The sequence below is a fragment of the Pelobates fuscus genome, chromosome 4 (assembly GCF_036172605.1).
Source record: "Pelobates fuscus isolate aPelFus1 chromosome 4, aPelFus1.pri, whole genome shotgun sequence".
NCBI classification, from domain to species: domain Eukaryota; kingdom Metazoa; phylum Chordata; class Amphibia; order Anura; family Pelobatidae; genus Pelobates; species Pelobates fuscus.
Genome location: NC_086320.1, coordinates 340,185,610 through 340,212,369, shown reverse-complemented (window position 1 = coordinate 340,212,369; position 26,760 = coordinate 340,185,610). Strand labels below are relative to the sequence as shown.

General features: G+C 39.1%; 1 protein-coding gene across 2 annotated transcripts in view; it reads left to right on the top strand.

The window, feature by feature from the left end:
• The window catches only part of SRI (sorcin), a 32,955-nt gene extending 13,109 nt beyond the window's left edge, over nt 1–19,846 (top strand). The window contains exons 1-8 of one of the 2 annotated variants that reach the window (XM_063452464.1): nt 4,272–4,440; nt 11,825–11,908; nt 14,481–14,550; nt 15,677–15,720; nt 16,305–16,452; nt 17,050–17,163; nt 18,283–18,341; nt 19,667–19,846. In XM_063452464.1, the coding sequence (XP_063308534.1) occupies nt 4,306–4,440; nt 11,825–11,908; nt 14,481–14,550; nt 15,677–15,720; nt 16,305–16,452; nt 17,050–17,163; nt 18,283–18,341; nt 19,667–19,693 (681 nt within the window). In that variant the 5' untranslated portion in view covers nt 4,272–4,305 and the 3' untranslated portion in view covers nt 19,694–19,846. Of the gene's footprint in view, nt 1–4,271; nt 4,441–11,824; nt 11,909–14,480; nt 14,551–15,676; nt 15,721–16,304; nt 16,453–17,049; nt 17,164–18,282; nt 18,342–19,666 lie in introns of those variants that run through there. The other variant, XM_063452465.1, reaches the window with a different exon arrangement.
• The last annotated feature ends 6,914 nt before the right edge of the window (nt 19,847–26,760 follow it).

The following is a 26,760-nucleotide window of genomic DNA, read 5'->3' as shown; positions in this document are numbered from 1 at the left end:
TCCTGGATCCAGCTCCCAGTTAGTAGTCCTCTCCTCCAGAGAGTATAACAGGTATAGGAGTAATTATCGCCAGTATCACATTCCCCCCCACACATAAGCCAAGGCTCAATTCTGGGAATTTATCTGTTTAGTGGCAGCACAGTTACAAAATGTATACAAGTCACAAACTCCTCCCCTGTGCCTGAGAGATAATTGAGTAAGGAACTGTACAAACTAAATTATCTCCAGGTACAGAAAAAACATACAATTTACAAACACCCCAAAAGTACCCCCAAAATTCATGGAAACCCCACAAGAGTCACATCCTTGGATAGCCCCGATTGGAGTGACCAACATATCCAAAATCACTCAGATGGTTCAGGGGCTTGGATTTTCCATGGAAGTCAACTTTTGACCGACCGCACACGAGGCTCCAGCCCAAAATTGTTTCATAAGAAAAGTGTTAGTGGTCAGTCAACTTCGGTTATAAAATAAACAAACTACCGACCATAGTCCATAGTTGTAACGTGGAGCTTGAACGATTCCACCGAACAGTGTTCTTCCATGATGTAAAGGAGCCGAACGTAGGTGATGCTGGAAGTTCAGCGGTGTTCGCGAGGTTGAGTGTCTGATTTTAGTTCCATGCACTCGATGACCAAACACCGCTGCCTGTATTTGTGCATTCGAACGGCGGCCACCCAGACGAATAATTAGAACACTGCGGTGAGAATAATTACAAGGTCTCAATAGGGTTTAACAAGCTCCCGGGTGGTCTTTAATTTGTGGTTCTGTTCGGTTTCCGAACAGTACAGGGAAACCACACGAACAGTCTTTTTACATGTTTTTTACAGGGCCCATAGTCTTTAGGCAGGAGGCCAGCAGGCTCCTCCAGGAACACCTGAATCTGGCCATCTTCCTGTGGGGGGGTCCTCTTTAGCATGCGCAAGAGTACAGCATTGAGTCTATAGAGGATCCCGCACAGAGACACTGGTGACGGCTGGGGAAGATTGACAGTTTCTAGACGGCGATAGCTCCGCCCAGTGTCTCGAAGTTTCAGGCGTTGGAAATATACAGAGACAAATCAGTCCCTACTTCGTCTCAGTAGATCTCTTGACTGGGTTGGAATTTTCAGTAAAATCCCAACGCAGTCAGAATGAGTATTTCATAAAGATTCTATCTTTATGAAATACTACTATTTCAGGGGGAGGGAGGTAAGTGCCACTTTAAGTGTTGTAATAGCATTTACTATTATTTAAATTATTTAGTCTCCCACTAATTACATTATTGCACAAATAACTAACATATCACTCTCAAATCTTTATTTTACTGTACATTTCATTTCTTAAAAAACCTGACTAACAACTTAACTTTGACGTGATCTGGGTTAATTGCTGAACTGTATAAAAGATCAAATTTCAGTCTTTCTCTGTTTCGTGCATGGATTGTTATCTTTGTGCTTACATGTTTTATGGTTTCAATATATGTGCATTCGTAAAATGACAATTAACCTTCAGACTTTACCTATTCCTACTTTACCAGGCAGTGGAAATTTCTGCTTTTGATGTCTATTACTGGAAACACAAGTGCATGATCCCTGCGTTCACTTTTCGGTGCATGTCTTTCTTGCATGTCCTTTCAGGGATCAAATTTGATTAGGGTGTCACGTATTCATCCGCTTATAAAAATTTGGTTAATGACATTTACTGACTAAGTAAGAGAATGCACACCAGAATACACATTAAATATACAACCAGGTTTAATAAACCAATAAACCAATATCAAAGTTAAGGTATACAAAATAGGCAAAAATACACAATGGATTTACCACACTTCTCACAAGCCTATCTGGGCAGAAACTGGAATCACAAATAACCCCCCCCCCCCCAACGTTTCGGCACCTCCTGGTTGCCTTTACCAAGGGCGTTTATCAAAACTCACCAACAATCCCTTTAAATACCATTCCCACATCTGATGGCCATCAGTCTGATAAAAAAACGAAACCGGAAGTGACATCGTCACCTCCCCCTTCAGTTTCATACATATACCGTATTTATCGGCATATAACACGCCCCGGCGTATAACACGCACCTCATTTTAAGAAGGAAATTTCCCCCCCTCCCATAGTATTCTCCCCCCCTCCCATAGTGTTCCCCCACCCTCATCCCATAGTGTTCCCCCCCTTTCCATAGTATTCTCCCCCCCTCCCATATTATTTTCAACCCCCTCCAATAGTGTTCCCCCCCTCATCCCATAGTGTTCTCCCCACCCCCCCATAGTGTCCCCCCCTCCCCTTGTCCCATAGTGCACTTTCCCTCCCCTTGTCCCATAATTACTTACCTGTCTTGAAGCGTGTGGTTTCACAGCGCGCACCGCGGTACAGGAACTTAAATTTCAGGTTCCGGTTTCCGGCGGGACTGAAAGGAAGTGTGCACACTGAGTGCGCACTTCCTTTCAGTCCCGCCGAAAACCGGAACCTGAAATTGAAGTTCCAGTACCGCGGTGCGCGCTGAACACCGGCCCACGCTTAAGTAAGGTAAGTAAACCTTCACATTTGCTCCATAAGACGCACAGACATTTCCCCTCACTTTTGAGGGGGAAAAAAGTGCGTCTTATGGAGTGAAAAATATGTATATCGGCGTATAACACGCACACATCATTTGCCCCCTATTTTCAGGGAGAAAAAGTGCGTGTTATACGCCAATAAATACGGTAATTATAACCTCCTTTCACACAAATACATTAATCTCTAGCATATTATATGCATACCTTCACATAATGCTATAATGCATAGTCAATTAAGTTCAAATTAGTAAAAAAAAAGGTTCGAGAAAACGCCAGCGGTCTCGCGCATGCGCAATGCAGATAACACTGCCAAGCTTACTAATGGAAGCCGCCCTTATTGTGCTTAAGTCCGCGCAGGAGCAATGATATATACTCACCAGACGCGTGCGCATACAAAGCGCGAAAAGCGCCATCTTACTTGATGGCGATTAGTACTAATGTAAATGCCAAGAAGAGGGCAAGTTTTCATAGTGTTAAAAGGGGAAAGTACAAACACATCCCTCTATACAATATATGAAACCAAGACAAAAAGGAATAGTGATGATATATAGATAGGGCTAATTATACACCCAAATATTATTATTATTGGTCAAAATACACCAACACCAAATTTAAAGATACAACACCAATACAGTGTAGAAAATAATAATAAGTGCATCAAGTGTTTATTAACTGTCTCAAAATGCAAACCGGATACTAATCATTCACAGAATTGCATTACCTTGAGGGAGCGGTGTGGTCTGCATTTCTAACGGGTGCAGGTCACTTTAAGAGTTATTTCATGATCCTGGCTCTCATTAAAGGAACACTCTATTGCCCAAGCACACACACACACACACACAAAAAAAATAAATTAATACAACTCACTATTAGACGAAAATAAACAGAACTATAATTCCTGGAGACCAGATAAAAATAGATAGGTGGATTGGCGCTATTGGTCAAATTTTGCTTTAAAACTCACTATTAGTTGTCTGACAGCCAGGGGTTGTAACAGGTTAATTCATAAAAGTGGCCGTTTCAACTGAAATCTGCACTTTTTCTAAAATAGAAAAAGGAGAGCACATTCTTCACACATAATTAAGCATTTCAACAGCTAAAGTGCTTTAATGGTTCAGTGTCTATTTAATGGCTTAGAGCAATACAGCTATTTAGCACAAGTACATCTAGGAAGCTCTTAACCCCTTAAGGACCAAACTTCTGGAATAAAAGGGAATCATGACATGTCACACATGTCATATCTGCACCTGATAGATGTATAGACCACAATGCTCCCCATTAAACCACCACAGTCCAGCATGAAAGTGCCCCCCTCCCAAATCCTGACAAAGGATAAGGAGGGAGGAAAAAAGGAGTGTATGTGTGTGTATGTGTATGTGTATATGTCAAGATTTGGGAGGGGGGCACTTTCATGCTGGACTGTGGTGGTTTAATGGGGAGTATATATATATATATATATATATATAAAAAGTTTTAATCGCAGTGAATTGAAATTCTAATTGTACATTTCAGGCAAAAAAACAAAACTTTTTTGTAAGAATTCTCCAATTCAGATAAATTCACAAACTGGTCATTTTAGCCTGAATTTCACAATCTGATTTTCATTTCATCACAATTTGCTGTTTAGTGAACAGACCCCCCCAAAGGACCATTAACTAGAATGATTGTCAGGGTTTCCTGTTTCAGCAGAGGCTACTCTCGGGTAGCTTACATTGCAGCGAATAGGAAGGAATTCCGGCTTCAGCTCCGCCCGCACATCAATGCATGAGGTCACAGATCCGGGAGGGGCTCCAACTGATAGTGTATCCGCCTGAGGTTATACACAGAGCATTCCAATCACAGAATTCTACAGCAATGGCTTATCCTGGACAGCCCGGCGCTGGCTACTACCAAGGAGGGGTAAGGATGAGGGATAACGTGTTTATTAATGTGGATAGAATCTAGAAGATGCAAGCCTACAGAGAGGGGAGAATATCTAAGGGGGGTGAGGGGTTGATTGCACAGCATCAAACTATCCATGTTCTGGGTGTATCCCCCCCGATCCTGTGTGTTGGGGGTAGAATTCCTGATAAATCCAGATCTGCAGTGAGTTGTTTTTGTAATCAGGATGGAGGACCAGAGTGCACTTTGGGTAGAAAATAATCACGTAAATCCCTGGGGTATGGGCTGGGCTGCTTGCTAGTGAAGGTAACTTGTATTTTATTTTTTTTTCCCTGTGTAATAGTCTCAGGTGCATGGTTAGAAATAATAATATATGTAATGGTGCTTAATCCTGTTTACTGACTAATCTCCAGTTTGTTCCCTGCATTGCTAGTCTAAACATTGAACAGTATTTTATTTAGGATATCATTCTAACTCATTGTTTATGTTGGTATGCAGTGTTGGTAAAGCTTCTAATCTAAAGTAATAAGATCTGTTTTCTGTATTACTTTTTCTAAGGCGGCATTGGCAGATATATTTTATGGTATCAGCTAGATAGGAATTTATTGCTAGAGTACCACCCCACTGCTTCTCAAAAATGCGTTTTTTGTTTTCAACTTTCTGACAAAAAAATAAATTTGCATCATGCTTGACAAGTGTTGGGTGCGCATGGGAAAAAAAAGAATGAATTAAAAAATCTATATTTATTAGAAATGATTCTGTAAAACATTATTAAAAATGGATGGCAGGTTTTTTTTTTGTTTGTTTTTTTTAAATAGTGTTTGTTTAATCTTTACTTGGACATGTGTCTCAAGCTCACGATTACTAAAGTTGTGTCCAGATAATGGTGATAAAGCTCCCAATAATGTAACTAAATTATCAAGTTTACTGCTGTACACTGCTCACATAGTCTCCTACAAGCAGAATAGTCATTTCTGCCTCTTGGTCTGCAATGTAGTTACCACTAGACTAACCAGGCCTAGGTGTTGCGTGGCAGTTTGGAGGGGGCAACAATCCGGTGCATTTATTATATTTACTAAAGGCTTACTATGTACTATGAGAAGGGCCACCGAACCGGTTCATGGATTACAGGATAATTTACCAGGAAAGGTTAAAGGATCTTAACATGTATAGCTTGGAGGAAAGACGAGACAGGGGGTGATATGATAGAAACATTTTAAATACATAAAGGGAATCAACACAGTAAAGGAGGAGACTATATTTAAAAGAAGAAAAACTACCATAACAAGAGGACATAGTCTTAAATTAGAGGGACAAAGGTTTAAAAATAATACCAGGAAGTATTACTTTACTGAGAGGGTAGTGGATGCGTGGAATAGCCTTCCAGCCGAAGTGGTAGATGTTACCAGTGTTAGTTTAAGCATGCATGGGGTAGGCAGAAGGCTATCCTAGACTTAAGATAAGGCCAGGGACTAATGACTGCAATTAGAACTTTGGGCAGACTAGATGGGCCAAATTGTTCTTATCTGCCGTCACATTCTATGTTTCTATGTACAGTAGCTTGCAGCAAGCCTTCAATTTCTATCAGTGAAGAATGGCGTGTCAATGCCTCAATCCCAAATTGAGGTTGGAAACTAAATATTATTTTTAAGAGAATATACTAGCAGAACGGGAGGGGAGCAGATAAATAAATGAAGAGAAAGGGGCAGGAGACCGAAAGAAGGTGGACAAACCGCAACAAGGTCCCTAGTTCTTCTAGATTTTGTATTATGGGAAACTCATACCCAGGAAAGGGGTCTAGGACATTCATAATAAAAAACAATTTGGCCTCCAAATCTCAGGGGTGGCAATGTTTTCCTTTTACCATAGCTGAAGTATGTATATCTTAAAATATATATATCTCTATCATGGCCTGAAGTTGTGGGAGGGGCTTGGTTCCCCTTCTTAAGGAGCACCAACCCTTCCCTCATTACCTGTTAGGTCTGGCGAATTGTCCCACCCACCACACCGCTTTTATAAGGTAGGCCCTCTTTTATTTTCAGGCCTACTTCCTCGTTCAGGCACTCCACTCCACAACTGACATTTCCATTCTAGGTTTATCTTATGTCAATAATACTACGGCTTATGCCATGACCACAAATATATATATATATATATATATATATATATATATATATATATATATATATATATATATATATATATATATATATATATTTATATTTGTTTTTGCTTACCTTTTACTCCTCACTGCAGAGGTCTGTTGGTATTGCGCTTTTGTACCATCCAGACTCCATTCCTGGATGCTGTTTTTTTCAATGTAGTGTCAATTCTTCCGTCTCCTGTCAGCTGTAGAGACAAGTCAAGAAAGCAGAGTTGAGAGCCTCCTATTTCGCTTGTGAAGCGTGAGTTAAATTCATTGATATTTAGAAGTTGCACAAATTCAGCAAACTTGTCTGATGTGTCCAACCAGATCACAAAGACATCATCAATGCATCTCTTCCAGTAAAAAAAATCTGCTCCATATAGGGTCTTAGTTGGGGGTCTGACTCCATGTGCCTCTCCCAGCAGACTAAATGTAAGTTGGCATAGGAGGGTGCGCAAGACGTACCCATGGCAGTCCCTGTAATTTGTTGATCGAGCTTACCGTTAAACATGAATACATTGTGAGTCAAAACAAATTCTAACCGGTCCGAGATAAAGGGAATATAAGTAGTGGGTAGTTTATGTTCCAATTCTAAGACTGTGCGCACATGTCTAATTCCTAGTTGGTGAGGAATAGAGCAATACAGTGCTTCTACGTCCAAACTACATAATAGCACTTTATCGTGTGGAAGTGCAAGATTTGTGAGGAGGGACAGCATCTGCTTAGTGTCTTTTTTAGATAAGATGGTAATTTTTGTACGAATGGAGACAGGATTTTGTCTATATAAATACTAGCATTTTGAGTTAAATTGCCACAACCGGACACTATTGGTCGCCCTGTCGGATCCACAAGTGATTTGTGTACCTTTTGGTAAACCGTAAAAGGTTGACATGCAGGGTTGTTTAGTGCACATGAAATCAAATTCATCCCTTCCATGAGGGCTTAAACACATAAAGGGGGAGATTGCTACCTCTTCAGTTAGTCCTCGTACTGCCAATACATCCGTTTGGAACTAGTGTGGTATGCTTTATTATTGAGCATCTCACTCAGGGCTGTTCCCCCTTCTATAAGGCTACACTGTTTAATTTGTCCTAGTACTTTTTAGAGTTGCTAATAAAGTTATTTTTGTTGTTTTATTATTTTCTCCTTTAGGATCTTAGTGGAGTGGATTGGAAACTTGATCTTGTGGTCACTTTCTATTCAAGCGACACCTTTTGGTTCTCTATTTATTGTATTTCCTAGGGTTATCCCCTACTTTTCCAGTCTAGGTGACCTTTTTTTGTGGGTTAGGTACAGGACGAGGGTGCTACACTAAACCCCTATCCTTGACAGCTCCTTTCTTTTACTTAACATACTAACCACCTGCCTAATATCATGCTGCCAAAACAGATGTCAAAGTAACATCCACATGAAAGCCAGGATCCTAAGTTTCCCAGCAAAATATTGCCCATAGCACTGCCTCCTCCAGCCTGCCATTCTTCCTATAGTGCATTTTGGTACAATCTCTTCCCCGGGTAAACACACACACCTGGCCATCCACTTAATCTAAAAGAAAACTTGATTCATCAGACCAAGCAACCTTTTTCCGTTGCTCCGTGGTCCAGTTCTGACATTCACGTCCCCATTGAAGGCGATTTCGGCAGTGGACAGGGGTCGTCATGGGCACTCTGACCAGTCTGCGGCTATGCAGCAAACTGTGATGCATTGTGATTTGACACCTTTCTATCATGGCCAGCAATAAGCATTTCAGCAATTTGAGCTACGTTCGCTCTTCTGTGTGATCAGACCAGACATGTCCTGCACTCCTCACACGCATCACTGAGCCTTGGGCGCCCATGACCCTGACACTGGTTCACCAGTTTTCCTTCCTTGCACCACTTTTCTTGGGTACTAACCACTGCATACCGGGAACACCCAACAAAACTTGCCATTTTGGAGATGCTCTGACCATCACTATTCGGCCCTTGTTAGAGTCACTGCAAACTTTTTACTTGCTTTCAACACCTGAAATTCAAGAACTGGCTGTTCACTTGCTGCCTAATACAATCCACCTCTTGACATGTGTCATTGTAACAATAATATAATCAATGTTATTCACTTCACCTGTCAGTGGTTTTAATGTTGTGGCTGATCAGTGTATTTGCATAATATATAGACACTATCTTCAAGACAGACCTATACATGTGCGAAATTGTGCGTCTTTAAATTTATTTATTTATTTTTGAGTCTGCCGGTCCATGCGTGTGGTTTTTGTTTTAGTTTTGAATGCCCCTGAATTACGTTATTTGACATGTTTAATATTTATATAAAGTGTTCCTGTACAGTTATGAATCTGTTGTTCTTCAGGGTGTCGTACAGGTTCAATGTTCTATAGTTTTTTTTTTTGTTTTTTTTTGTTTTTTTTATTGCACAAATAATTGACTTTCATTGCTAACGGAGCAAAGGTCCCTGAATTGTCAGGAAATAGCATTTTGACAGCTATATATCTATATATTATATTTATATATGAATTGAAAGGACATTGCACATTTTTAATCAGCAGCTTATTTGGGAAAATTCATGTAACTTTTATTTCAAAACATCACTGGCACAAATCGACCCAGAATTGAGCTCCCAGGCTAACTACTCAGAATTGCCTTAAATAGCCAGTATAAACAAATTAGGATTTGCTCCCACTAACTACTCAATGGGACATGCGTCCCACTAACCAAAATAAAGCAAGAACATTTTTGAAAAGTATGTAATAAAAGTTTATAAACTTTAAGTTGCAGTTTGGGTTAACCTCTCAACTAGTTGAGTTTATTCAGCCTTTAACAAACATGGCTTCATTGTGCTACTGCAGGAGAGAGAAGCCAGACACTGAAGCCTGGTCTGAATTAATCACACTGGTCAGACTCCCTCTCACACCACTTTTATTTTAAAACTACCTGTTGCTTATATTAAAATAAATACATATTTATTTATTTTTTAAAGATCTTTCGTGAGAAAATACACATGCCTCCTGTGAATCATTAATAGATGCAACATAATAGATACAGCTTGTCTAATCTTCCCTGTTATCGCACTCTTGTGCATGGTAGAGGTTTCTGGTAAGGGATTTCAATAGAGATGTGGAGATAAACAAAGTTGTGTTGTTTTTTGTTTTTTTTTTTTCTCCAGAAATTCACATTTTGTATTTCCAACTGTCTGGAGAGGGGAAAAAAAAAACCTATCAGACCATCAATACCGCAAGCCGTGGCACATGCCAAATCCTTTTGTTTGTCTGTCTGTCCTTTGTGTTTTTAGAACAAGTATCTGCTTGTTAAACTGGCATGGACTGTAAAAAAAGAGATAGATAGTGAAGGGCTGCGCTAAGAGCTAAAAGCAGTAGTCTATAACAATAGAAATCAGACCAAATGGTCTAAATAGATTAACAACAACATTTAGATGATAAAAAGTCTCACTTAAAACAGAATAAAAATAACAGAATGAAATATAAAGGAAAGTCCGTCCGGATAATAAAATATTGAATGTAGAGGTTGATAAAAAGTCATATAAAAGTCTCTCTGCTATAGCTGGATAGGGTAGGGGTACAGTCCTCGGGAGTTGATCCGTCCGGATTGTTAAAATATCCGTATATGTGAAGACAAAATAAAAACGACAAGCGGCCGATAGTGTAATATAGTTAAATACAATGGTAAAATAAATAAAAGGGAGATAATACTCACATTTGTGAGTGCTCAAGCCTTATTTTCTATGTGAAAGTAATGTTAAATCGTTCTTTACCTACAAACACAATATTATCATGTGTAACCACTGAGAAATAATCTTATCTCAAATGTGCAAAACCTAACCCACTGTATTTTGACACTATCCCTTTCACGATCTGTTAGACTGTATTGGTAAGTTCCGTGCATTTCAGGGTCTTGCAGGTTTGAAGCAATAAATTTCCTGCGTTCTACAAACTTAGTCCATAATTTGCCACGCACATTACTGCAACTGGTTGACTTCTTTAAGTTGGCTTCCTGGAAAGGGTGATGTAAATAATTTTCATAATAATGATTCTTTCCCTTTAAATTAAAGGGACACCTGCCGTTTAATCCACTTAATCTCAAAGAAATGTGGTAGAACAAAAAACAGGTTGCTGCTTCCCCCGTTTGCAGTGGTGTTAATTTAGAAATGAACTAAAAATTAATGGTCTCTGTTCCAGGTACATGGCCCAACACTTTTTTTTTTTTTTTTTTAAAGGTATCATAGTTGTTAAAATACCAGAGCTTTGCCCTCTAGTTGAAGAAACTGGTAGCCGGTATTTCTTAAATATTTTTTTTTTTTTTTTTTAAATCACTCTATATTCAATAGAACAATATTTGCTGACAATTGTTTCTGCATTTTGTTTCTTCCTTCTTGTCCCTTAAAGGGATTCTATAGTGTTAGGAATACCAAACTAACACTATATAGTACCCACTCCCTCACCCCCTTAGTAGATAAAGGGATTTAAAAAAAGTAATTTACTCACCCGATTCCAGCACCGATGTTCCTCAGCGCTGGGTCGGCGCTCCCCCCTCTTCTGATACAGTCTGACGGGGGGACATAATGCGCATGCGCGATTGCCACAAGCGCATTAGGTTCCCCCCTTAGGAAAGCATTGCTTCAATGCTTTTCTGCGAGGAGTTCTCTGACGCTGGATGTCCTTATGCAGAGAATGAAGATGTACAGCGTCATTTAGGGGGCCTAGAGTCTGGTAGACCGTCACTAGAGGCTGTTTTAGTGCTGCAATGTAAACATTGCAGTTTTCTGTAATACTGCAATGTTTTACATTGCAGGACTAAGTGGAACCGAGACACAGCACCCAGACCACTACAATGAGATGAAGTGGTCTGTGTGCCTTTAATTAAATTTATTATGACGTGGATGAGTGTAACACACGCTTGATGTCAATCCTACTGTTAATAATAGCATTGCTGACTTCTGCTGTATACGTATCGTAGCCAAAGAGATCGTGTGGCCTCTAAACTTGCTGAACCCGAATTTGTCCCAAGACCTCATCAGAACCTGACTGGGGTAAAGGTAAAATGATTAAATTGGATTATTACAGGCGCCAAACATACTACTCTCACTGCATATAGTTATGAAATTTAAAACTGTACACTGTATGTGTACTTTATGTATGTTTTAAACCTGCTTGAAAAGAGAACATGTAATGAAATTGGAATTATTGTGATTCATAAACCAGCAGCGCTATTGTTAAATGTAAATTACATTTCTCTTTTTCTTTAGTATGGCGGAGTTCCTGGAGCCCCTGGTTATCCTGGCCAACAGCAAGATCCCCTGTATCCGTACTTTGCAGCTATTGCGGGCCAAGTGAGTTTACTGTGAAATGGTATACATTACAATGTAAATACTGTAACGGACCGTTTCAGCATAAAAGGGGAAAAATCAGTTTAGGCGATAATCCCCTTTTCTAGAGACAGGCACAGCTACTGCAGAACACCAAACTCCCGATCTGGATACGAAATAACACTCCGAACTGGAACAGCTGAACAAGAAAAGCATACAATCCGCTTACACTCTTGGCAGTCAGCTTACAATCCAATTCCCCCCAATAACGAGACGACACTTCATTTTGAGGGTTAAGCAGGAACTACTGGACTGGGACACCCAGTCTGGCTTTTATTACAAACAAGTACATACAGGACACTCCCAGGGGGAGGATGAAATTAACCAATCACAGGGATGTACCTCCCACACATTTCCTCCCCTTAGATTAGCACTTAATATAATTATACCGTACACCCTTTTCCCCAATTCCTGGATGTACCCCAAATACATATGCTACACCTCCAAAACAGGTATCCCCTGATAGCCCTTATTCAGGGGGACAACATATTCAAGAATCAGGTCATTCGGATGAATGGTTCGGGAGATATGAGGTTCCAAAGATTTGACCGACCGCATGGGTAAAGTATCCGAAAACAGTTCCATGCATTTTGGCCCTGCGGTCGGTCACAAACAAGTGAATAAAACAGACGAATTACTGGTGTTATAGAGACTAAGGGGAATTCGTATGAATCCCCTAGTTCGTACGTTTCTTTCTACCGAACGGCGGGTCATTCGGTAGTTTCTATACGAATCTCTGGAAGTATGGAGGTCTTAGCGGTGTTTGCCTAGTCAAGTGTCCGATTTTAGTTCCAGACACTCGACGGCAAAACACCGCTGTTCGGTAGTTTAAGATGGCCGCCGCCACGTGTTTGTTTCCCGAATGGCGGCCACCCAGAGGACAAAGACCACACTACACTGATTGCCAATTACCCGTTTGCAACATTGTTGCAAACGGTAATTGGAGGCACACTTAGTCCTGGGTGGTCTGGTTGTTCGGTAGTTTCCTCAATACAATGAATGGAGTGATTCTACCGAACAATCAGATGAATGCTGCATATATATATATAACCCAGGTTAACTGCATACAAAAATACATACATGACATTAAAGTATTAAAGGCAGGATTACTGTACTACGCTCCACAGTCTTAAAGGTACAGTATCCCAAAAGTCCCCATAGATCCACGGATGGCCCTTAAAGGCCCAGTAGCAGTAATATACATTATTACATGCCCAAATATAGTTTTTCCAGTACAATATGTCCAGGGGCCATAGTCGCAGGGCAGGAGGCTAGCAACCAGGCTTCTCCAGTTCACAGTGGCGAAGTTGGTTTCGCCACAAATATTATGTAGCTAATATGGTCAAATCATTTCCATAGTTCTAGCACACACAAATCCTGGAAATGTAGTGATGCTGAAAACGATTTAAAAAATGTTTTTTATTTTTTTTTTATTTTATTAGTCTGGTCTAAATGGTCCAGAGCAATTAAGTTGAGCACAGGGACTTAGTTTCTTTGGTTGCTTGTTCATGGGGCGGTATAGTCACCAGAACAACTACAACTTATTGTAGTTGTTCTGGTGAGTATAGTCAGTCCCTGCAGGCATTTTCCAGTAAACACTGCCTTTTTAGAAAAAAAACAGTGTTTACATTACAGCCTAGGAACACCTCTAGTGGTCATTCCTCAGACGGTTACTCAGTGACGCTAACGGAAGTGGCAGTCCAGCGCACGCATGCATTTTGCAATTCTAAATGAGCTGTATTACAGCTCATTGAGAAGCATAGGAAAGGTGCAATCGCGTCCAAATGCTCACAATTCCAGCACAGAGACTTTTTTTTTTTTTTTTTTGTTTTGTTTTTTTAGATATATTTCCAAAGATAATGTAGACAAAAACACGTGTTCTCTTTAGGGATCTATCTAAATAAAAACTATGCATTATCAATAACCAAAATAGTAGGTGCGCGAACAGCATTGGACATAGCAGTGTAAGAAAAGTGACAATCAGAATATTTGTATCTCCCAGAAACATAAACACTAAAATATATTCGTGAGGAAGAAGCGGTTACAGTTAAAAGGAAAACCATACTGTGATAAAACGGGAGATCTTAAGGGAGATTGCAAGTAAATATGGTTGCCTCGTCACTTATGATCTCCTGTTTTATCACAGTGTGGTATTCATTTTAACTGTAACCGCTTCTTCCTCACTAATATATTTCAGTGTTTCTGGGAGATACATGTGTTCTGATTGCAACTTTTCTTACACTTATATTTCCAATACTTTTGCGCACCTACTATTTTATTTTTATTTATTTTTTTACTATTTTGAGGTTTCATTGTATCCGAGCTCCTCATAGGTTGCTGCATGTACATATGGTTTATAATTTGTTTATGGTGGTAACACTTAGAATAGAATGGTGCAAATTGTAAACCTATTTGTATTTTTATGCATTATCAATAGTGTTCTTTTTAAAGGTTCATTCCAACACATTAAGAAGTTTGACGATATAACAAATATGCTGAATCCATTTGGTCACATTTAATGTTCTTTCCATTACAGGATGGTCAGATAGATGCTGAAGAGCTGCAGAGATGTCTCACCCAATCAGGCCTCTCGGGAGGATATAAACGTAAGCAGCACTTACTTTTCAAAGAACTTCCTTTTTATTGACTTTTTTTATTTTATTTTTTTCAATTCCTAATTCATGCTGTAGGTGGTTGTTCCATGTAAATATATTTGACCTATTGATTTTTGTAGACTATGAAAGATCTTCATTTCTATAACACAATCTACCATATCTTCAGTAAATAGTGCAAGAACTTCTGTCACATGATGGAAGTAAATGGAAAAACGATCTACGATTTTGGAAAACAAAAAATTGATTGAGCTTCCTTTGCATTTTCACAAATAAAATAATTGTATTAATCTCCGTCATTTGCACCGAACATTGAAATGTTCACTTGGAATTTTCGTCACTGGAGCAAAATTTGAAAATCTCCACTAGAATATTGTATCATTTTTGTAATGCTACAATGTAGAGAGGAGGGGGATATTTTAAAGTATGGTTTTATTTATTTTAAATTCAAAATATACCCAAAGATACATTATCATTACAAAATATGCACAACATCTCTGAGAAAATAAACTGTAACTTATTAACCGAAACACGTTACAGTAATAGAGCCAAGGGTAAAAAAAAAAAAAAAATGATGAATGCCATGAGTTCTAGGTTGGTTATCTGATATATCTTGATATCCGAGCCATGGAACCAGAATTCCAGTCTGACTATGTACGCATACTGCCTGTGTATACATATACCTTTCTGGCTTGCTCTGCCTTGACTTGCACTACTAGATATTGCAAATATATATTTCTTCAACTAGCATGTTACTGTAACTTCCTGATGCTCTGGAGCTTGTCTTTGCAGAGTAAAACACTTTTGATACGTCCACTTCTTTTTAAAGAAGGCTTTCCACTCCTGATTTAATCCTCTCTGTCCTACTCACGGTGTTGGGTTTGATTTGTTATGGGGGTTGTCCAAGCAGCCTTAAATCGAGATTCCATATTGTAGCCAGCACATGTTGTCCTGGTTTTGGTATATTGTTAATCCTCCTTTTAATATACTTTTTAAAAAATGAATTAAAGTTATTATTGTATAAAGCTGTGGATAATTTGTTGATGCAGTATTTTACGATTTGTCGTGAAGCCTGTTTTGAAATGTTTTCCTTTTTTTTTTTCCCCTCTTTATTTTATAGCTTTTAACCTGGAAACCTGTAGACTGATGATCTCCATGTTGGATGTATCTTTTATTACATTAAATTCTGACACGAACACTGTGAAACGTATTCACAGAAAACCAAATTGTAGTGAATGATAAACCACATCATGCAGTGTTGCGAAACAAACGTGTGTGTGTGTGTGTGTATGGAGAGAGAGAGGAGGTGTGTGTGTGTGTATGGAGAGAGAGAGGAGGTGTGTGTGTGTGTATGGAGAGAGAGGAGGTGTGTGTGTGTGTATGGAGAGAGAGGAGGTGTGTGTGTGTGTATGGAGAGAGAGGAGGTGTGTGTGTGTGTGTATGGGGAGAGAGAGGAGGTGTGTGTGTGTGTGTGTGTGTGTATGTATGGAGAGAGAGGAGGTGTGTGTGTGTGTGTATGGAGAGAGAGGAGGTGTGTGTGTGTGTATGGGGAGAGAGGAGGTGTGTGTGTGTGTGTGTGTGTGTGTGTGTGTGTGTGTGTATATATATATATATATACACACACACTCATACAAAATCCAGAGCATTCATTCACTAAGCAGCCATATCAAAGTTTACTGAACGTAATAGGTTGTTTGTTTGGTTTTTTTTACCCTGATTTACTTGGGTTTTCCTTAACTTGTATTTAGAGAGACATGTCAGGGAAAATGGGCTTTAATGAATTCAAAGAGCTAGGAGGGGTAATAAATGGATGGAAACAAAACTTCATGGCCTTTGATTCGGATAGGAGTGGCACAATTGATGGATTAGAGCTGCAAAGGTCGTTGGGTACTATGGGTAAGAATATATTCCATGAATGAACATGATGAAAATGTTAATTGCTGAAAGTCTGTGACTGTGACTGTTTGGGGAAATGTTTTATTCAGATCATAGATCACTTATTATTGGATTAGAATAAAACGGAAGCTGCAGTTTTATTTTAAAGTGTAATTTATTTATTCCCCTATGGAAAAGTCCCAAAGAAATTAAATAAAAAAATTAAATAAAAAAAAAGGTATAGCTTCTGTTCGTTCAGAGTGTTGTCTAAAGTTGCTAATCCTAGCTGATCATGCTCGTTTGAGCAGCGTCCTCCTTAACCTATTGTTCCAGTAACCTTTTATAATTGTCTCATTTATTGTTTAAATTTCCCCATTTAAATTCTCTCCTACCAGACCACCAAACCGTACTTCACTCTGGTTTCAGCTAACCATGTATTCCTGGGGGGGTTTAGTGCCTTTCCTCGCTGTGGGAGAATTGGTGTTTTTACTTTTGTCCACATTAATTAGGTTTTGATGTAGCAGAGTTTAAATGTACATGAAACATCGTGATTGGTTTAGAAAGTGTTTTTAACCTTTTTTTTATTTATTGATTTTTTTTTTTTTTTTTTTTTTTAAGGTTTTCGATTGAGTCCTCAGGCCATGAATAACATTACCAAAAGGTACAGCACTCATGGGAGGATAGCATTTGACGATTACATTGCATGCTGTGTAAAACTAAGAGCACTCACCGGTAAGTACATTTTGTTTATTTTAATTTTTTTTCCCATTACAGACAAATTATGAAAAATACTAATATTTTGGGCATACTTTTATCACTTTAAATCTGAATCAGGTAATTGCTCATTATACCAAGAACCTCTGGAGAAAACCTTAAATTTTTTAAAATACTTTTAGGGATAGTGTAATAATTCAGACTCCTACCAAACAATCTTAATATGCATGCGGTTCCAGTACTCCTATTGGGAATCTGGTTCCATATGAAAGATCATGACTGTGATACTGGGTAACTACATCCCAACAAACAATAGCCGCTCACTTGGAGTATTGTACGCAGTACTGGAGACCATATCTTCAGAAGGATATTGATACCTTAGAGAGAGTTCAGAGAAGGGCTACTAAACTGGTTCATGGATTGCAGGATAAAACTTACCAGGAAAGGTTAACCCCTTAAGGACCAAACTTCTGTAATAAAAGGGAATCATGACATATCACACACGTCATGTGTCCTTAAGGGGTTAAAGGATCTTAACATGTATAGCTTGGAGGAAAGACGAGACGGGGGGATATGATAGAAACATTTAAATACATAAAGGGAATCAACACAGTAAAGGAGGAGACTATATTTAAAAGAAGAAAAACTACCACAACAAGAGGACATAGTCTTAAATTAGAGGGACAAAGGTTTAAAAATATCAGGAAGTATTACTTTACTGAGAGGGTAGTGGATGCATGGAATAGCCTTCCAGCTGAAGTGGTAGAGGTTAACACAGCAAAGGAGTTTAAGCATGCGTGGGATAGGCATAAGGCTATCCTAACTATAAGATAAGGCCAGGGACTAATGAAAGTATTTAGAAAATTGGGCAGACTAGATGGGCCGAATGGTTCTTATCTGCCGTCACATTCTATGTTTCTATGCTTGCTGAATAAAATCCAAGGATTTACAATCTATGTAGCCAAAAGTCTGTTTGCCAGATTATTAATGGAGTGCGTGTTCATGTAAACTTTTACATTAATGGACACATACAGGGTTACATACATGAGTACCCAAAAAAGCTCTTCTTGGGAAATGTTCTTCAACCACTATTGCACTTTTATGGTTTCAATTTGTATTTATTCTTTAATATTGCAGAAACTTTCAGAAGGAGGGATGCTGCTCAGCAAGGGATGGTTACTTTTCAATATGATGATGTGAGTATATGGAGAAATGTCACTTACCAGGATTTGTATGTTTACTTTAGTAGTATATTTAACAAATGTGTGGGTTTTTGTAATCTCAAAAAAAAAAATTTTATGTTAATGCTATATTTACCTCTATCCTGGAACTGGGTGAAAGGTGAAAGGAGTTGCTCCCTGTCAAGCATTGTTCTAAGATCTGCTTTTACCTGACCATGAACATTGTCATAGGGGAGACTTCTAAAAGTGGCATGAATAGTGATGGAAAGATGTTGAAGGGGAGGAGTTATATGTAGAATGTGCTAATTGGGTTCCATGGTGATTAACTGTTCATTTAAAAAAATAAAATAAAATTGGGACTAACTGAAAAATATTTAAGCGTTCCATATAAGTTTTAAATATCACCTAGCTCATGATATGGATTTAGACTACTTTATATTCGAACAGTAACCTGAAAGACAAATTTCAGTGAGAGAGAAACTGAACCATGCATAGAGATTATGATGATTTATGGGGCCTTTAAATTATTCAATTCTCATATACATGTTCTAGAACCAAGACTGTGCAGTTTGAAGGGACAGAATTAAGTTCCTTTGAGGCTTATTCACAAAGCTTTTAGATAAAGAGAATTTCAAATTTTATTTCAAAAACAATTTTTCTTCTAAAATAGGAAATTCTTTTGCCAGCTTACATCCATTTACAACTTTCAAAGAATAACTGCTTTAATAAAAAATAAATAAATAATAATATAATATTTTAGCGGTTACTATGGAAAGGGACTTCTCCCAACTGAGCAGTGTTGGCTATTTAATTTGAATGCATTCCTTTTTTTTTTTTTTTTTTTTTTTTTTTTTTAAAGTGGCAAACAAAATCAAATGATTATTCGGTATCCACAAAATAACCTTCATGGTATCTAGATTGTAAAACAATGCAAATGTTTCTGCTACAAGAATATTAAGAGTCCTTGTGGAATGTACAGATAATTGGAGTAAGAAAGGAATGCAGTGAATTTTAGAGCATGTTCTGTATTGTATACGCATAGGAAATTGCTGTTAGGTGAAAGGTCTGTTATACAGACTGACTGTATCAGTGGTTGGCCCCATAGCGACATTTATTTTCACTTCAAAGGTATGCAACCCCAAAAATTCCCAAAATGAAACCGATGAAAAGGGAAAGTGTTTTTTTTATATTTTTTTATTGCTTCTAGGGCACATTGCTTCAGTGTTTATATGTGTAAATACACATACAATGGGTCTATAACTCTCAAATTACTGGTCTTGTTAACAAAATAAATTTTGATGAATTATTAAAAAAACATTTTATTTTTATTTTCCATCTAGTTCATTCAAAGCATCATGAGTATCTAAAAAAAATCGAAAACCGCCCAAAGGAACTGCAATTTGATTGTGTACTATTCCAAGAACCAAGCCTTCGTTTGGATGTAACTAATACCATGTCATTTTTTTTTTCTTTTTTATGTTTTTTTATTTTTTTATTAATAAAATGCAGATTCTACTATGTATTTGTCTGAATTGCATTTATTTTAACCATTTTAGAACTCTAGATAAATTGCTTGGAAAGTTCAAGTTGTAGGGGAAATCTAAAGTGGAAACTTGGAGGTAGATTTATTTTACCACCACTTTTCTACAAAATGATTATAAAAAAAAAAAAAAATACTATATTCCTTATATTAATTTTTTATTTTGATTGCACAGTGACCAGTATAGCCACAGGAAGTGGCTAGATGCTTACAGCTAATCATTGATCTCCCACAGAAACTAAAGGGAGGAGCAATCCATGCTAATGAATATCTTTAAGACTGTTGAAAGTTAAATATCCTGCTCCTGTTGAACACTTTGATTTTATTGTGTCCTGCTCTTGCCTATACAGTGTATACCCCGTGTAAACAGAAACTACTTGTACATGTGGAGTAAAGGTGCAGTGCCTCCTAATGAGCAGAAATGGTTATCACTGCTGCAAAAATACCTTCTGTTAATACCAAGTAATTACCAAGGGTGAAATAATAGGCATTCGTGTACAGCTGTTTCCTACATTTACTGACGTGGCAGCATCTACATCTATCACAATGAATCTGTGTTTTTATATAAGCGTTTGCTGTGAGGATATAGGTCCATCAAAACAGAAGATATTCGGGTAAATTGGTTTATTAATGGGATATTTCACATTCTGAAGATTCCAGTATTTTTTTTATTTTTATATGAAAAATGCCTTTTTGAACTTGAGCAGCGGTTCCCAAACTGTGTGCCGTGAACACAGGGGCATCGCAAAATGTTTCCCTGGTGCTATGATGGCACTGGGAAACGTTTCTGCAAAACATGGGCCCGGTCGGGTGCTACAGCCCTTAAAGACAGCAGCTGGATCCCTGTAGTGTCGGCAGGCTGGGAGGAAGAGACGGCCTGTCCCTTCCTCCGAGATTTGTGCAGAGAGCCAGCGCGGGAGGGAGAGTATGTCCCAGTGCTACCTTTACAATAAAACCATCACTACTTAAATAAGACACACGTTTGGGTTAATGAGATCTATAAACCACTTGACTTTTGGTCTCCGTTTATGATGTCTCCAGAACCCAATAATGGCATTATTTCCCCATAACTTATGATTCATCAATGCGAGTATGTATGTATATATAAAAACTATTAACTATGACGTAGGAATACATTAAACATCATTTGAGTATTCAAGTATATCTGAAGACAGCCTATGATATACTTCCTATCCCAAAGCCAGTGAAATGGTATATATTAAAATGCTGCATATAGAATATTGTGTACCCTCATGTATCCAACTTGAGTTATAATCCACTTGAATAAAGGTAATGCAGCTCCGGTTACATTGCACAATAAAAACCAAATGGTGTAAAGGAAATTGTGAAAGATACAGTGACTCTGTATGACCATGTTCACATCTGTAGGAAAATGGTTATGGTATACACTTTCCCGTATGTCTAAATACATTATGCCTGGTGTGGAACCTTTTAAAACATTTTTATTTAAGATGTCTATTTACTTTTTACCATAAGGAACACAGAATGTGACGACAGATAAAAACAGTTTGGCCCATCTAGTCTGCCCAATTTTCTAAAGACTTTCATTAGTCCCTGGCCTTATCTTAATTCTAGGATAGCCTTCTTCTTCCTATCCCAGTGATGGTTAACCTTGACACCATCAATTGTTTCTGGACTAAGTTTCCCATGATGCTCAGCTCGTTTTTAGTCTCTAAAAGCTAGCTGAGCATCATGGGAAATGTAGTCCAGAAACAATTTATGGTGTCAAGGTTCGCCATCACTGGCCTATCCCATGCATGCTTAAAGGACCACTCTAGTGCCAGGAAAGCATACTCGTTTTCCTGGCACTAGAGTGCCCTGAGGGTGCCCCCACCCTCAGGGACCCCCTCCCGCCCGGCTCTGGAAAGGGGAAAAGGGTTAAAACTTACCTTTTTCCAGCGCTGGGCGGGGAGCTCTCCTCCTCTCCGCCTCTGATCCTCCCCGTCGGCTGAATGCGCACGCGCGGCAAGAGCTGCGCGCGCATTCAGCCGGTCGCATAGGAAAGCATTCATAATGCTTTCCTATGGACGCTTGCGTGCTCTCACTGTGATTTTCACAGTGAGAATCACGCAAGCGCCTCTAGCGGCTGTCAGTGAGACAGCCACTAGAGGAAAAAGGGAAGGCTTAACTAATTGATAAACATAGCAGTTTCTCTGAAACTGCTATGTTTATAAAAAAAATTAGTTAACCCTAGCTGGACCTGGCACCCATACCACTTCATTAAGCTGAAGTGGTCTGGGTGCCTAGAGTGGTCCTTTAAACCCCTTCGCTATGTTAACCTCTACCACTTCAGATGGAAGGCTATTCCATAAGTCGACTACCCTCTCAGTAAAGTAATACTTCCTGATATTATTTTTAAACCTTTGCCCCTCTAATTTAAGACTATGTCCTCTTGTTGTGGTAGTTTTTTCTTCTTTTAAATGTAGTCTCCTCCTTCACGGTGTTGATTCCCTTTATGAATTTAAATGATTCTATTAAATCTCCCCTGTCTCGTCTTTCCTCCAAGCTATACATGTTAAGATCCTTTCACCTTTCCTGGTATGTTTTACCTTGCGAACCAGTTTAGTAGCCCTTCTCCCTAAAGTATCAATATCCTTCTGAAGATAGGGTCTCCAGTACTGTGTACAGTACTCCAAGTGAGGTCTCACCAGTGTTCTGTACAATGGCATGAGCACTTCCCTCTTTCTACTGCTAATACCTCTCCCTATACAACCAAGCATTCTGCTAGCATTCCTGCTGCTCTATTACATTGTCTGCCTACCTTAAAGTCATCTGAAATAATTACCCCTAAATCCCTTTCCTCAGATGTTGAGGTTAGGACTCTATCAAATATTCTATACTCTGCCCTTGGATTTTTATGCCCAAGATGCATTATCTTGCATGTATCCACATTAAATGTCAGCTGCCACAGCTCTGACCATTTTTCCTAGTTTACCGAAATCATTTGATATCTGATTTATACATCTTGGAGCATGAAGCCTGTTGCAAATTTTTGCATCATCCGCAAAAAACAATACTTTACCATCAAGACCTTCTGCAATATCACTAATAAAAATATTAAAGAGAATGGGTCCAAGTACAGATCTTTAAGATACCCCACTGGTGACAAGACCATGCTTCGAATATACTCCATTGACTACAATCCTCTGTTGCCGGTCTATACAATACCTCGGGGTGTCTACGTTGCAAATATATGCACTTTCATGGCAATGAATAAAACTGGGGTACGTGATCAGCCAAACTAAAGAAAGGCCTATCAGAAAAAATACTCTCAATTTCAACTCAAATTAAAAGTCATTCAATTGTAACTGAACCTTTCAAAAATCCTGGAAAACCTATGCATGGGGTGCATGGGTATACTCATGAGGCCTTGCAAAAAATAACCTGGAGTCTTTTCTTGCAATAACCAACAACAGGCTCTCCTAAATCACTGTCAAAAAGCAATGTGTGTGCAAAAATGAAAATTGAAAATTTACCACCACACACTTTCTCCAATTTTTGGGGCTAAAACGGTTGCATCAAAGGCATCAAAACACTCCATATACAATACCTTGTGGTGTCAACTTTTCAAATACATGCACGTTCATGGCAAGAAAATAAATTGGGATACATAAAAAGGCCCCCAAAAAGAATATATGCCAAAAAAAAAAGCATATGTCAGAAATTCGGCATTGCATGCCCCCCCTAAACAACTCAACAAACCTATGCATAGGTGGTATCACTGTACTCAGGAGATGTAGCTGAACACATATTGGGGTGTTCTTTGGCAGTAATACATAACAGGAGCTGAGAATACAGGCATAAATTCCATTGACCGGCTTTAAAAATTTCCCAAATAGGACATGGGTGCATGGTGACCAGATGTGAAAATTCCAAGTGGGAAAACTGGAATGTGCACCCTCCAAATTAAGGTCTTTTAGCCCCCAGAAAACCCAACACACCTGTACATGGGTGGTGTCACTGTACTCAGGAGATGTTGCTGAACACATATTGGGGTGTCCTTTGGCAGTAACCCTTAAAGTTCTCAGTACATGTATTCTTAAATTGTTATGTGTCAAAAAAATCACTAATTATTATTAAAAAAAAAATTCCATTTGGCATAGACTGGTGGTAAAATGGTTGCATGAAAAGAGTCAAAATCCCTTAAGTTTAATACCTTAGGTCAGCAATGGCGAATCTATGGTACGCGTGCCACAGCTGGCACGCCGAGCCCTCTCTGTGGGCACGCAGCCATAGGTTGCTGGATCGCTACTCAGGGCCCGCGGAGCTTATGTGGGGCCGGTCGCAGCCTTAGCCCCCCCCCTAGGCAGCAATGCAGAGTAGGCATCTGCCTGCCCAAAACGGCAGGCGCCTACTCTGCTTTCGTATCGTTGGTGGGTGAGTGGGATAGAGGGCTGCGAGAGAGCACTGACTTACGTGCTGTTCCAGTACTGCTCCCTCCGCAGATGCCGACAGGAAATTAAGCTAATCAGGCGCCGCCGCCTGATTGACATCATTTCCTGTCTCTCGGCGACATCAGCAGAGGGAGCAGTGCTGGAAAAGCAGGTAAAAATCTCAAAAGGAATCGATTATATTTTTAGCAATTTTCTGACGCAACCACATAGCGGCTCTGTGTTGGAGGTTTGTGATCTTCATGCTGCAATAGACAGAGTACCATGAACTGCAACACAAGCTGGGGGACAGTAAAACCGAACTAAAAGAACCAAAGATTTTTACTCTTTTTTCTTAATATGGTGGCAGTATGTATGGGTTGTGCTTCCTAATTGGGACAAGCATCTGCAAGATAGGTGATTAAGAAAAATCCCTCCCCTTTACCTTATAAAGGGCTTTCCCTGCAAACCCACCTTAGTCATAGCAAGAATACACACCTAAGCCACACACTGTAAGCAAAATTGTAATTTAGAGGGAGGGAGATTTGTACTGCCAACATATTAAGAAAAAAATAATTTACGGTGAGTAAGAATCTGTTTTTTCTGACATATGGTGGCAGTACGAATGGAATATAGCAAGATTCCCAATTGGGTGGGCCTTATCTCTAAACAGCTCGAAGTACCTAGGCCCTAGCGCAATTTTAGAGGCAGAGCACATCTAGCCTGAAAATGACTGATGTTTTATAAGGTGCTTAAAGACCAAGAAGCAGCCATGATGATTTCTTCATGTGAAGCAAGAGCCTTTCTCTGCCCACGAAGTGGCCATTGCCTTTGTGGAATGCGTTGTGAAAGACACTGGGGAATCAAAACTACTGAAGCATAGGCCATATGATCAACAAAATAATGAGAAATAGAATTACGAGAGGCTTCATTCCCCTTAAAACTTTCCTAGAAATTGACAACAAGTGATCTGAACTTCTGTAAACGGCTGATATTGATAGGTACATCTGAAATGCCCTTTACTTTCACTCTAGAATATGACATCTAGTTCCAGCGGGGAGGTGGCTGTAGCGGAGCTCCCTGTACGCCGACTGGGTACCTCCGCCAAACGACCACTTCCTAGCTGGAACAGGGAACAAACCACAGCACTTCTGCCCACAGTCTCCGTGGCTTGACTGGGCCCTGGATCCACGCTCTCCTGGAGCTGAATGGGAAATTGACTCTACACACCATGTAAGTTTGTATTTTATGGGAATATAGACTGCATCCCTGCTTGACTATGTGCACTAATATGTATATACAATTGAGTACATATTACTGAGAAATTGCTTGTATATTTGAACGGCTGACTATAATTTACTTGGTCTTTTGTCCTCCAGGAAAAATAGAAATACAGAAGACACGTGGCCATTGGTGTGTTCAACTTGCCATGTTCAGTACATTGTGACTGCCAAATATTTAGTCTCTTTGATATTGTCATAACTGTGACATGCCAGGAGGCAGAGCCGAGAGCATTGCATGTTGGCTTTCTTAAGTGACGACTACAAAACAAGTGGGGTTTGGAACCAGGATAAGAACAAGGTGGGGAGTAGACAATTACCAGCATTAAAATGCCATGTCTCCGAAATAAATCTGGATAGTTCCCAGCTGTAACAAGATAAAGTAGCTAAACTCTAGAGATAACTGAATTGACAAAATCAATATCTAAACGTGTTATATTCCCACCTGATGAGACTGTTTGACAAAAACAACCTGAACCATGTAGACTGTACCAATATTATGATATATCATATATTTATACAAACAACATTTATGACCACAGAACGCACACTTGCTATACCAATGATTTGTGAATATGGTGCCTAATATCATATGGATGCTTAGTTTAGTTAAAACACAAAACTCAGGAAGATCTCTCCACTGCAATCCCATTTTTACTTTTTTTACCTGGCCAGCATGACTCCTGAAACACCAGTCTGCAAAGCTCTGTTTGAATCTTCATAAGAAAGTATGTCACCATTTCCTGTCAAGGATAGCACTTGTTATACATATGGTTTACAATGTGGACATCTGATGGCACTTCAGTTGATGGATTACCACCACTTCATACTAGTCAATTACCAGCTACTCGAGTAGTTGTTAAAGAGCAGACTGGAGGAATATGTTGAACGCAGCACTCAAAATAAATCAATCGGAAATAAAATTAGAATTAAAAAATTTGAGACTTTCTAAAGTATCAAATGCAAAAAGAATATAACCTTTCCCATCCGCACTTTAAACAGCATGGGACAGCTTTGTTATTTGCTCTTTAATATCCATTTCCAGCTCTAACACTAGACTAAATTAAACAGGCAGAGGGTGTGTTCAAGAATTTATCTGCTCAAAGGGCAAGCCATGCAAACATTACTGCAATACTACCAAATACACATAATAGTTCCAGACACTCGACGACCAAGTCCCGCTGCCTCCTTTCGTGCAAACAAGATGGCCACCGTTTTCTCTT